Here is a 13,502-nt window from a genome sequence, read left to right on the forward strand (position 1 = left end):
TGCAGTAGGTCCTTGACAGAGGGATGAAGAAGGCCTGCCTGAGCAGTCACAGGCTACAGGATAGAATCAACAGCGACATGGGGGAAAGGGGTGCAGCATGTCTGTTTATACTCTGTATAACTGGCTGAGCAAACTACCCTTCCCGTTCCATCCCCTCTGCCCCCAGATGGTATCAGGCACACGGAGCTCTTGGTGCAGGCTGCCTGGCAAAGTCCAGACAGATTCATCGAGCGCATGATGTGAAACTTACATTGTAGGCTTCCTTGATGAGTTGGATGACGTTGCTGGAATCGTCGTGCAGCACCCCCACTGCTGATTTGGGGATCATATCTCTGAGCTTCTGCCAATGGAGAACACACCCATGAAAAGCAGCCCCTAATTTAATCTTGTGCGCATGAGCACGTACTGTCCCTATACTGCCAAAAGTGTGCAGCGTGATGATCATTCTGCCTCAGTTTCCTTTCTGGTCTTCTGCTAACCCACCCCACCTGGAACAACTTCTAGGCTAAGCTGGCTTAGCCCTGCGACCAAGTCACACAGACATTTCATCCCATCCAGGGTACCCAGAGTCCAGACTCTGCCTTCCCACCTGGACTTTCTGCTCCTCTGATTCCTCTCCCGGCCCAGCCTCTGCAGAGTACCAGTGCAGCACTGGCTTCCACCCCAGCCTATGTCTGTCACTGTTTCATGCCAGCTCACCTGCCCTCAGGCAAGCTCGGACAGGCAGCATCTTCTTCAGTCCCTGCCCCCCAGCCAGCCGGCTCTCCCACTGCTCTCTCTCCACAGAAGGTGCCAGCTGAGCTGGGCCCCCATTTGAGCTCCTCCCTCCCAGCCAGGCCCCTGCTTCAGGCGTCGCAGAGCAGGGATGACTGGCCCCAACCAGCCCACTGACCTGTTCCCGATTCCTGTGGGGTTCGTACACCCCACCTGTGCAGGAGCAGACCAGCGCTAATGTCACTGAGAGTGGAGGGAGAGACTTGGGCTTCCTTGTCTCTCAGAAGCATTGAACCAGCACGTTTCTGGGACTGTTCAACTTCTACTTACTTGGTATATTCCAACCATTCTGCTAGTGACAGCAAAAATGGGCTGAATGTTATTTTCAGCGAGTTTTTGTACCAGCTGGCCGACGGACGGGTAGTCCTGGGGGAGAAAGAGAACAGCAGCAACGAGTTTAAATTTTAGACCTTTCTTTGCTATTGGGACGATTATGTGCTTGGTTTCCAGACCCACTCCCAGCACCAGCATGGTCACGGGTTGTGATGGATTGAGATACCCTGGATCTCCTCTCTTGTGCCGGTAGCTGACTGGCTTTTCCTTTCTCCAGCAGCAGACTTGTGGGCCTAGCAACAGACTTTTAACCACCATCTGTCTGACTTACCCAGATGTAAATGAGAGAAATAGGAGCAGTCCCCAGAATTAGGGATTCCAATTTCTCCAGTTTGCTTTCCTTGCTGTGTGAATGGGGAAAAGCATTTCTCTGGGTGGCTGCTACGGGAAAGGCCTGCCAGAGTGTCCAGGACACAAACCCCAACAACCAATTCTCTCCTCCATGCTCTGAGAGTAAAACAGGGGTTCCCCCCCAGAGCCCACCCCCAGCCCTCTAGAGCACACTTACAAACTCATTGCTCTTTTTGTATAGATTATCTTCCAGGTGACATCGACCATCATTAGGGGTTAGAATGGCTCCGAGTTTACCATCCCCAGCAAAATGGAAGCCGTCATCCGTGGCGTACACCAGCAGACGAGTTACATTGCGCCAGCCAATCGTCTCCTGAGAACAGAAAGGATGGGACTTTCCTGCAGTGGATTGGTAAGGCCTGAACTACCTGAATGCGGAATCAACAGACTCAGAGAAAGCCCAAGAAGGGGAGAGCCCAGGCCACCTCAGGAATATGGTGTATCACGTCCTAACGAAAGAGAGACTCCGTGTTCATACCACAAAGAGACAAGATGTTGGCATGCAGTTCCCTGGAAACAGCTGGGGAATAAGAGCAAGGCAAAGAAATATAGAGACATAAAAGCCACTCCACGAAGCAAGGAGTGTGTGGAGGTGCATGGCACTGCTATAGACAGACATGGGCCTGCACTTCCCAGCACACTGAGGCCAATGCAGGCAAATGGAGACTCATGCCTCCCAAATGGAAACAAGGGAGATGGCCCCTCCCAAAGGGGAAACAGAGATAAACCCACACCAGGGCAGACCCAGACTCCATTTATGCTCCTGGACCTACACCCCTAGTAGAGAGGGCAGCCTCTGTGCCTAGACAGGCAGGCCTATGCTGACTCCCCCACGAGCGACAGTGAGGACAGGACATAAGGCCAGGCAGCCAGGAAGTACGGGCAGGAACATGCATGTCCCAGGAGAGGAGTTTACAGAGACATGGAGGCACCCATCTGACAGAGGCCAGGGGGTATGTACATGGGGGAGCTTGGGGAAGAGAATGAGAGCCTGGGCGCAGCACAGGACTTCACACTGCCTAGGGGTTCCTCAGGTGCTTTCCTGCATTACGATCAGCTGTTGCTGCAGCCTGGTGCATTGGAAAGGCTCCGGGCTCTGGGGCAGCTCTGATAAAATGTTACTAAAAGCTTAGCAGAGTTTATGTAGAAGTTCCACCATGTGAGGAAGTTCCCTTCCCTTTCCACAGATGCCAAGGCCAGCAGGACAATGGGGATCACCAGGCTGACCCCCTCTGTAGCCTAGGTCAGAGACCTGTCCCACAATAATCCCAAGAGCAGCTTCTTTAGACAAACAGCTGGTCTGGAGTCAGCCATGGAGGATTGTCATAGAATATCAGGGTTGGGCGGGACCTCAGGAGGTCATCTAGTCCAGACCTGCACAACTCGTAAAGCGGCGAGGACCATATTACTCCAAAGAAAACTGCTGAGGACCAAACCCCGCCGGCCCTGCCGACCCCCCCCAGCGCTGCCAAGCCCCCCGAAACACAACATCCCCCCCAGTGTCCCCCTGAAATACTTCCCCCCAGCACCGCTCACCCTACGAAAACAAACCCTCCTTCCCCAGCACTGCCCCACTGAAACAGCGGTATTGAACCGTGGTAATATGTTATAGCGGGCCCCTAAGGTAGTATAATTAAGGTAAAAGAAAAATGTCTTTTTGCTAGAAGTAGAATAAGATCTTTCCCCAACTTTGTAATCAATCGCCCTGTTGAATGAATGAGGAAGGTGTGGAAGGCAGCACCTCCAGACAGCTGCAACCCTTGGAGAGGGGAGGGGAGCCAGACCAGATCAGCCACTGACTCCTTGCTCGCCTACTCAGCCCCTGCCACTGCCTGCCCGCCTCCTCTGCCACTGGCTCACCTGCCCCCGCTCCCCACTGCCTGCCTCCTCACCCCCCAGCCACTTGGCTACTCACCCCCCACGGGCCACACAGTGAGCCCACCTACTCATCCCCCACGGGCCACACAGTGAGCCCACATGGGCTGCATGTTGTGCAGTCCTGAATTCTAGTCCAACCCCCTGCTCAAAGGGGGACCAATCCCCAGACTTTTTGCTCCAGATCCCTAAATGGGCCCCTCAAGGATTGAACTCACAACTGAGGGTTTAGCAAGCCAATGCTCAAACACTGAGCTATCCCTCCCCACATAGAGAATCCAGACTGACGCTTGGTCATTATTAACAATGTACAACCTTATTTCCAGTCTGAACATGGCTGGCTTCAGCTTCCAGCCATGGGGCCATGTTAGACCGCTCTTGGCTCAACTGAAGAGCCAATTATCAAATATCTGATCCTTACAGACTGGGGTCACCCCCCAACCTCTCTGGGTTGAGATAACAAGCCTGAGCTCCTTGAGTCTCTCCCCAAGAGGTCTGGTGTCTAACCCTTCAGTCATACACATGGTCCCTTTGGCCTGGCCTTATGCCCCTCACCATCTGGCCACACAGGCTCTGGATCTGGGTTATCCCCACCCGTCAGCCGGGTGATGGCGACTGGACTTACCCCGCAGACCGCCACCTGCATCATGGCGTCCAGCCCGCCCTCGGGCGCATCGAGGTTCCCCGAGATGGACTGCTTCTGGACCTCCCTCTCAAACATTCTGGCATTTTCAGTGAGGGAGAGGACATGCTTGAAAGCGAATGGCGGCTGGCAGGTGGTCTCCTTATTTGTGCAGGGGTTCTTCAGCTTCTCGGGGTGTGTGTTCACGAAAGGCAGCACCGTCTTGTCCACAAAGGAGCCGAAGCCTGGGATGCACAGGGGGACACAGCTTTAGGGAGCAGTGCCCAGTACCACATCCCTCAAACAACCACGGCCAGAGGCTTGGCGAGTGCAGCTGTGGGGATGTCATAAATCCTGGCGGTCACTATGCCACGGGGTGTGGGCGGAAGGTGCAAGTAACCAGCTCAGGGCAAACGAGAGGTGCAGGTGGGAGGCAGTTGCTTGTCCAGGAAGGAGCCCGAGGGTCATTTGGAGTTAGAGGGCTCTGGGGAAAGCCGGGGCCCAGCCAAAGTGCAGAGGCCAGGTCAGCTATGCAACCCCATCCATGAAGAAGAGATCTAGACCAGCATCCTGTCCCAGCCATAGAGCAACCCAGCCAGGCACGGACACACGGTGGTGGATTAGCCACAGAGCCAACAGGGCCTGTGCCCAGGGGCACTGGCCAAGCGGGGGACCCCGAAAAATGGGCACCCCCTGCACCCTGCTCTGCCTGCCTGGCCCTCCTGCTGGGGACCAGGAGAAGCCCCTGCCCCCCAGATCCTGCTCCCCAGCAGAAGCGCTGGACAGGTGTGCTACGCAGGCTGGAGAAGCCCCTGCACCCCAACTCCATTTCCCTGGCAGGAGCACAGAGAGGGGCGGGGGGACTTCAGGCAGAAGGGGTGGGGAGAAGCCCTCACTTTCTCTGGCCCAGGGCCCCACGAAAGCTTAATCCACTTCTGGGGACGCAGTCAAGCAGTGGAGTGGGAATCTCCTCATGGCCCACTGGTGGCTGCTGCCTCTCCTCTCCCGCTGTGGTTCCTGACCCCCATTCTCCACTGGCCCCTCTGTCCTGGCTCCCTCTGCCTCTCTGATGGACCCTGCCCCCAGCTGCCTCTCTCCTGCAAAGGGCTCTGGCTAGCAGAGCCCTGAGATGCGCACTCAGTTGCCTGGGTGGCCCACATTTCCCCCAGAGTTGCTGTCTCCGGCTGGCCACCCCCAGTTCCTTCCCCATTCAGCCAGTTTTCTTTGCTGCCAGAGACTCAAATGTGTCGGACATTTCAGGCTGGTTTTAAGTGAAACCTGTGGGGTCTGAGAGCCTGCAGTCCATAGGCTCCTTTCTTGTGCCTCTGGCAGCCAGGGAGAGTTTTGCCAGTGATATCAGCGAGCAGAACCAAACCCGAATGCAGTGGCAGCGGCTGAACCAAGCACATATGGAGCCAATACTTCTCTTGGCTGCAGCTATGGGCCCCCTTCTCCTCTGCGGATGTGTGACTGAGCAGAGTGCAGTGCTCTCTGTAGAGGGGCTGGGCAGAGCAAGGGGGTGATCCCAGTATGCGTTATCCCTGTGCGCTTACTGGACACCTCCTCACCGAGCCTTGATGTCTCTCCTGGCCTGGCTACTGCAGTGCGGTGCATCTTCCTATGTTCTTGCTAGAACTGGATTTAGCTGTGGCTCTTCAATGCTGCCAAGAGAGCGCGAGTGCCCAGAGAACACTCACCGATCTGGCCGGAGCCGGTGATGGAGTTCAGAGCTGCGAGCAGGTCTCCTCCCAGCTTCTTCACTTTCTCCAGGTCATCATGCATGGAGTAGGAGAGATCCATCAGATAGTAGAGGTCGATAGGGTAGCCCTCGGCACGGCGGAAGGTCACATTGAACACAGCCGGCTGACCTGCCAGGGAAGAGGCAGAGCATGGAAACGGCTCAATGGAATCACGTGACTGCTGGGGAACACTGTCCAGCTCTGGTGCCCACAATTCAGGAAGGGTGTTGTAGAATTGGAAAGTTCAGAGAAGAGCCATGAGAACCATTAAAGGATTAGAAAACCTGCCTTACAGCAATAGACTCAATCTATTCAGTGTAAAAAAAATGAAGATTAAGGAGTGACTTAATCACAGTCTATATGCATCTGCATGGGGAATGAATATTTACTAGTGAGCTTCTGACGGCAGAGAAAGCTGTAACACGATCCTGCGGCTGGAAGCTGAAGCTAGACAAATTCAGGCTGGAAATAAGGTGTAAATTTTAAACAATGAAAGTAATAAACCGTTGGAAAGATTTACCAAGGATTCTAGTGGGTTATCACCTGTTCCACTGCACGACAGCGACAATTCTTAAATCAAGAGTGGGTGTTTTTCTAACAGATCTGCTCTTGGAGTTATTGTGGGGCAGGTCTCTGGCCTGTGCTATCCAGGAGGCCAGACTAAATGATCACAATGGTCCCTTCTGGTTTTGGAATCTCTGAATCCCATCTGTAAGATCTGGTCTGTCCTCTCCAGCCACACAGCTAAAGCTCTCCTGCAGGTTCTCTGCCTCGCACATCTCGATTACTGCAAAATCCTTTTCTCTGGCCTTCACAAATGCCATCTTGTCCTGCTCACAGCCATTCAGAATGCAGCTGCAAAGGTAATTCTCCCAGCCCATCATTTTGGCCATTTCCCTGTTGTAATAACTTGACCTACCAATTGTGAGAAGTGAGTGAAAGTTCATAAAACATCACACTAACCTACAACAACAAATGTTGATGAGAAAAGGTGCAAAAAGGAGAGACAGACAGACTGAATTAATCCAAACAAAAAGCCTCCTGGTCTGACTCAAGGACTGTGTTAGAATCATGCCAGTGTGGGACCTGAAATCAATGCACCAAAATCAAGGTGTCAGAAAAATAATGAGAGGATGGGCTATTTCGCCCATCACTCCCTTTGGGGTCCCTGAAAGACAAAACTTGGGGGGTGGAGGGGAGAATTGAGCTGTCATGACCACAATAGTGGATCACTGAAGGACAGGAGAAGAGAAAGGCGTGAGCTTCAACATGATGGCAGCCACCACCATCTCCTGGGACCCCGGTTAGGCTGCGGGTGCACCTGTCCTGCTGACCAATGTATCTCATTGTTTCCTTGTACTCCCAGATCTGTCTCCATCTGTTGGATTTTCTCTGATATTTACAGCGTAAGCTCTTCAGAGCAGTAACTGTCTTTTTATTGTGTGTATACCCCTGAAGCTAGCACAATGCGATCCCGCTCCATGGCGGGGGCTCTGGGCACGACGATAATAATTATTGTTATGGTAAAGGCAACTACAGCTGGTCAAAACTTGAATTATTCATTCCAGGGGAAATTCTACCATTTAGGGGAAAAAACTCATTCCAAATAGGAAAGAAAAGTTCAAATTTCAAAATGTCCTGCCCAACCAAATAAAACGAAAGGGCAGGGGTTAAACAAAACATTTCATTTTGATTTTGACTTTGTATTTATTTTATATTAGTTTTTATTCTGTTCTTATAATATTTTAAAATTAGGGTTTAAAAATTGTTTTTAAATTATCAAATAAACTAACTGGTCATGGTTCGATAGCTGGTATAGTAGTTGGTATAATATACCTTTCTGAATGGAAACTCATTTTGAAATGAAAAATTGAAACATTTTGTTGTGAAATGGAACATTTTGACCTTATTGAAACACTTCCACTTTTTCTGAAAAGAAATTTCATCGAAAGCGACATGTTTCTGCCTTTATAAAGTTGAATGAAATTTCAAAATGAAAAGCTGTTTCAAATCCAACAATCTAAATGTTTCATTTCAACATTTTCAAAACAAAGCAGATCCATTTTTTGGAATATTTTTTAGGTTTAATTTGGACTGAAACAATTTTTAAAAATTTACATGAATCTGCTAAATGTTTTAGTTAACCTGAATCTGCATTTTTCACTAGAAAAAAGTTTCAGCTAATTTTTTTTCCCAGTTCTACTCATATGCTTATAACCATCTGTAACACATACTAGGCATGCTTGTAACATCTATTCATTATTCATCAGCTCCCAAAAAACCTCTGTATACTGTGCAATTGTCAATGGTGATGCGGCTCAACCCTTGGACAAGACAGTGGCTCTGAAGGCTGTTGTGTTTGCAGGTGCTCTCCAGGAGCACTGTTGGTTGGGGTGGCCCCACGGTCTGACTCTGAGACTTACAGCAATGGCTAACACTGTCTGTAAAGATTCTCTGTCCCAGCCAGGAGAGGGTACATCTGCCCTGTTGCTAGGGAAATGGCTGGGCCCCTTGCCAGCTGGGTTCTTTCACATATTTGGAAAATAAAGGAAATTAATGTACAAAGAACTGTGTTAAGGTGGAGATAAGGTCAGTGTTGCACAACAGGGCCTTGTGTCCCCTGTGTCTTTTCAGACTGACAGCCCCAAACTCCTCTCCACACAGCCCTGTAAAGAAAGTTACTGTGACACGACAAAACTCACCACAAACTTATGAACCACAGGGAATGCAGAGTTAAGGTGCTGCTTGCCACACCCCACCAGCCATGGCCTTAACTCTGCCCCATTGGGGCCACTCTAGGAACTGGGCTTATCACGGGATTTTACTCCTGCCAAACAAAAGAGGCCATTTTCTTGGTACCCCTCACAGCCGTAGTCAGGACTTGTGTTCCTACAGCCTCATAGCATTTCTGGGTTAGCTGATCCTTGCTGCTGGCTGACAGGGATCCCACAGGGCATACTGAGCTACTCTTTCTCCTTCTCTCCAGAAGCACAATCACAGTTAATGAGGCTCATGAGGCATCAGGGCAATTCCTAGTTATGGTTCTGCATGTTTGGGCAAATATTGCTCACTCACAATGAACCAGGATAAGGGGCTGCTGGCAGGCCAAGGGGCACAGTCATGGCTGTGTGGTGCCGGGGAGGGCGAGGAGCTTCACCTTTGCTGAGCATTCCTGGTGCTTGTCAACGGGCTGTCTGCTTGTTCTGGAGACACTGGCATTCCCTCCCGGGTCATGGCCTTTCTGCTTCCCCACCCTTAGGTCTGCCTTCTGTCCCCCTCACTGGGCAAGGGCATGGGGGCAGGCATCCATGTTGCAGGGGAGCTGCCTCAAATCTGCACGTGACTCACCTTGCCAGTGAATTTCTACTTGTTTTCGGCAAGCACGCCTGGCTGCAGTGAGCCTGCTGTGCCTGGAGAGGAGAAATCCTGGCCTGGCCTGCTGCTATCAGACCATCACACACACCCACCCCTCGCCCACAGGTGCTTGTCTCAGCTGACACGAGGATTTTTCCCATGCGCCTGTTTCCACACTCGAACAAAGCACCCACCTGTGATTTAAACACACTGCAGGAAAAGAGGGACCCGGACACATTCTGGACCTGAACCGGTCCCATGCTGATCAGTGGCTGTGTGCCTGTGCTTCCCTCCACATGGCATTGTTCCCACTAGGCTGCCAACCCGGCTTCCCAGCAAACTGTACCTAGTCTTAACATCAAGCGCACTTGCTGGGGCGCCAGCTGGGTCTTGTCGTCGAGGAGGGCGTTCTTTAATTGGATGAAGGCGCTTTCTGGGAACACGATGTCTTTTGCGTCACATCCCCTCTGCTGCAGCTGCTCTTTGGTGTCACAACGAATGGAGTCTGGCTCGCCCGCTTTGGTGAAATTCTGTGCGTTGCAAAACCAAAGGGAGAAGAAAGAAAAATCCTGCTGAGCACAAGCCATGTTAGTTCAGAGCCCTGCCCAAGAGAGTCATTCGGACAGCTGGGAACAGGGGGCACAGAAAAGGTTACAGAGCTACCACCACCAGACACCTCCAGCTCCCCCTCATCTCCCCTCCTCCTTTCCCCCACAGCCACAAGCACAGCATTGGAGCTGCAGGGTTTGGTAGTTAACTACTGGCCTGGCCATCAAGATGGAGGAACTCACTCCTCAAGGAAACAGGGAACGTCCTTTCTCAGACAATGTGCCCATCTAATCTTCCGGATCCCTGCCGCCCCTGCCCATCCTGCACTCTTCCTGTTCTCACTCAGCCATGGGCATGAGTGCAGCACTTAGCTGGCTCCATCCCCGCTCCCAGGAAATAAACCTCCTTGCGTTCTGCATTAACCCTTCATCTCCCCATGGCAAGAGGTCAGCAAAGGCCCAGATCACCAGCTGCAGGGAGTCTGTGCGGGCTGGGGGGATGCCTCCATCGGAGCTCCCAGAGCCCAGGAGACATTTCTGGGAGTAGCAAAGAGTCCTGTGGCACCTTATAGACTAACAGACATTTTGGAGCATGAGCTTTCGTGCGTGAATACCCACTTCGTCAGATGCATGTAGTGGAAATTTCCAGGGGCAGGTATATATATGCAGGCAAGCTAAAGATAATGAGGTAGTTAAATCAGGGAGGATGAGGCCCTGTTCTAGCAGTTGAGATGTGAAAACCAAGGGAGGAGAAACTCGTTCTGTAATTGGCAAGCCATTCACAGTCTTTATTTAATCCTGAGCTGATGGTGTCAAATTTGCAAATGAACTGAAGCTCAGCAGTTTCTCTTTGAAGTCTGGTCCTGAAGTTTTTTTGCTGCAGGATGGCCACCTTAATTTCTGGGAGTGTCCATTTCCCCCTGGAACAGCAATGGGAGACGGACACTCCCAGGAACGTCTCCTGGGCTTAGGGAGTGCTGATGGAGACTCCCTCTGCCTCAGTCTGGGACAATGGGAGATCTTCCTCGGGACCCCTTGGCCCAGTTTCCCCTCCCAAGAGCACAGAGACTTCTGCAGAGGGCTGAATGTGGCCAAGCACCATCTTGGGGGTGTGTGTGGGGAAGCTGGGAGGCCAGCACAGAAGCTGAGAGCTGGTGCAATGAAAAAAAATGCAGACCTACCAGTTTCTTGCACCAAGCGCAGCCGGGGCCAGACCGGATGCAGTCCTGACAGGTGTTCACTTTGCTTTTGGAGCATTCCAGGGCAAGAGCTGTAACACAGAGGGGTAGGGAAGAAGCGTGACTTGAGCTTGGCCAGCCCACGAGCGAGAGGCCCAACCCCCAGGGACAGCCTACTGCCACCCCTGGCATGTGCCAACCCTAGTGACTCCATCTAGATAAACTCTTCACCCAGACCACGCACACTGTCCTGAGTCCACACAGCCAACGACAAGAATAGCAGTTCTGCTGAAGCCAGGCATGAGATCAGGGGAGGAACCCCCTTGCGAACCACAGGGTGGCTTGGCAGTGGGACATCCAAGCAGACATACCACGAGGGTGATTTTACAGATCAAACAAAAACCCTCTACTGAAACTCCAGACACTCAACACTCAGCAAAAGGGCTGCACATCTGGAGGAGGGCTCTCTTATTTCCATCTCAGAGTGGCTTATTCTAGTTTAGGTTCATACCTGATTATGCTAAACCGGAGTAAGGGTGTCTACACACAAACTAGGGCTGGTGTAATGAAATCAGTTTAAAAATACCCTCAGTTAAAGTGGTGCCAGTTTTTGTGTGGATCTGTCCTACGTTCCCCCAAGCAGGGAGTAGCGCCACCAGTGCACAGTTCTAACGAGTGCCTCTTTTGTACGAGTTTTCACGACCCTAAAATACTTCAGAAAAGTGTCCTGCTCTTGGATTTTGAAAATATGGTCACCTCACTTTGGGTCTCCAAGGCGTGCCTCTTCATGGGGCATTGTCCAGATGAGTGTCTCATGTCAGTTCCCAGCTCCCCTGCTTCCTTCCCAGCCCCATCCTCTGCATGCCAGCAAAGTCTGAGGCAAGCAACCCATGTCTCTCATCCAGCAGGGAGTGAGCATATGTGCTTTCTACTGCACTCTATACGGTGCCGGGGCTAGCACACGGAAACAGACCCGCTGACTTGTATCTGGTTAATACAGGAACAGCTCCTCCTAGATCAGTCTCCAGCAATAGCCAGAACCAGCTGCAGCAGAGTAAAGTGCCCACAATGTTGGCGTGGCAGTTAAGCAATAACCTCCCATTGATGGGTTTACACTGCTTTGTAAACCCATCCATTGGCTTCTTGACTGTCTCAAGCGGGAGGGTGTGTGTTATCCTTCCAAAAGCTGGCAGGTTTTTCCGCCAGTCTAACGTCACTGTAGATATTCTGGCTCTCCAGTCCTTCTCCAAGTCTTGCCTCAGGGATGTTTTATAGCCAGACAGATTAACTGTGCATTGGATAAAAAACAATTTCCTTTTGTCTGTTTTGAACTTGCCACCTTGTAATTTCATTGATCGCTTACTTGTTCTTGTGTCACAAGACAGGGTGAATGCAAGTTCCTGATCCACCTTCTGTATCGCATTCCTCATGTTCTCTACTTTTATCACGTCCCTTAAGAACACAAGAGAAGCCAGACTGGGTCAGACCAAAGGTGCATCTAGCCCACTGTCCTGTTTTCCGACAGTGGCAAATGTCAGGTGCCCCAGAGGGAATAAACAGAACGGATAATCATCAGGTGATCCATCCCGTCGCTCATTCCCAGCTTCTGGCAAACAGAGGCTAGGGACACCATCCCTGCCCATCCTGGCTAATAGCCATTGATGGATCTATCCTCCATGAATTTATCTAATTCTTTTTTGAACCTTTTTATAGTCTTGGCCTTCACAACATCTTCTGGCAAGGAGTCCCACAGGTTGACTGTGCGTTGTGTGGAAAAAATACTTTCTTTTGTTTGTTTTAAATCTGCTGCCTATTAATTTCATTTGGTGCCCCCTAGTTCTTGTGTTATGTGAAGGAGTAAATAACACTTCCTTATTTACTTTCTCCACACCAGTCATGACTGTTTGGACCTCTATCATATCCCCCTTAGTCTTCTCTTTTCCAACCTGAAAAGTCCCAGTCTTATTAATCTCTCCTCATAAGGCAGCTGTTCCATACCCCATATCACTTCTGCTGCCCTTTTCTGAACTTTTTCCAAGTCCGATATACCTTTTTTAAGATGGGGAGACCACATCTGCATGCAGTATTCAAGATGTGGGTGTACCGTGGATTTAGGTAGAGGCAACATGATATTTTCTGTCTTATTATCTGTCCCTTTCCTAATGATTCCCAACATTCTCTTTGCCTTTTTGACTGCCACTGCATAGTGAATGGGTGTTTTCAGAGAATTGTCCACAATGACTCCAAGATCTCTTTCTTGAGTGGTAACAGCTAATTTAGACCCCATCATTTTATATGTATAGTTGGGACTGGGATGTTTTCTAATGTGCATTACTTTGCATTTATTGGCATTGAATTTCATCTTCCATTTTGTTGCCCACTCACCCAGTTTTGAGAGATCCTTTTGTAGCTCTTTGCAGTCTGCCTGGGACTTAACTATCTTGAGTAGTTTTGTATCATCTGCAAATTTTGCCACCTCACTGTTTACCCTTTTTCCCAGATCATTTATGAATATTGTGACAGACCCAGGCCAGCGGGGTATAGGAGTCTGGTAGAGGGCAAATATATTAGTCACTGGATGAGTAGTTTTCTGTTCCCTGAGTGACTAGAGCAGGGGCTGCACTGGAGTAATCAGGAACCTGCTAGAACCAATTAAGGCAGACAGGCTGATTAGAACACCTGCAGCCAATCAAGGCAGGCTAATCAGGGCACCTGGATTTAAAAAGGA

General features: G+C 50.7%; 1 protein-coding gene across 4 annotated transcripts in view; it reads right to left on the reverse strand.

Annotated features, from left to right (window-relative positions):
* Nucleotides 1-13,502, reverse strand: part of ITGB2 (integrin subunit beta 2) — a 51,591-nt gene that overhangs the window by 13,160 nt on the left and 24,929 nt on the right. For all 4 annotated transcript variants that reach the window (XM_050916499.1, XM_050916500.1, XM_050916498.1 and 1 more), the window contains 7 exons: nucleotides 10,778-10,866; nucleotides 9,395-9,578; nucleotides 5,653-5,823; nucleotides 3,959-4,200; nucleotides 1,616-1,771; nucleotides 1,045-1,140; nucleotides 251-340 (listed from right to left, as the gene is read on the reverse strand). In XM_050916499.1, the coding sequence (XP_050772456.1) occupies nucleotides 251-340; nucleotides 1,045-1,140; nucleotides 1,616-1,771; nucleotides 3,959-4,200; nucleotides 5,653-5,823; nucleotides 9,395-9,578; nucleotides 10,778-10,866 (1,028 nt within the window). The remainder of the gene's footprint in view (nucleotides 1-250; nucleotides 341-1,044; nucleotides 1,141-1,615; nucleotides 1,772-3,958; nucleotides 4,201-5,652; nucleotides 5,824-9,394; nucleotides 9,579-10,777; nucleotides 10,867-13,502) is intronic.

This window comes from Gopherus flavomarginatus, chromosome 10, assembly GCF_025201925.1.
Source record: "Gopherus flavomarginatus isolate rGopFla2 chromosome 10, rGopFla2.mat.asm, whole genome shotgun sequence".
Classification (NCBI taxonomy): domain Eukaryota; kingdom Metazoa; phylum Chordata; order Testudines; family Testudinidae; genus Gopherus; species Gopherus flavomarginatus.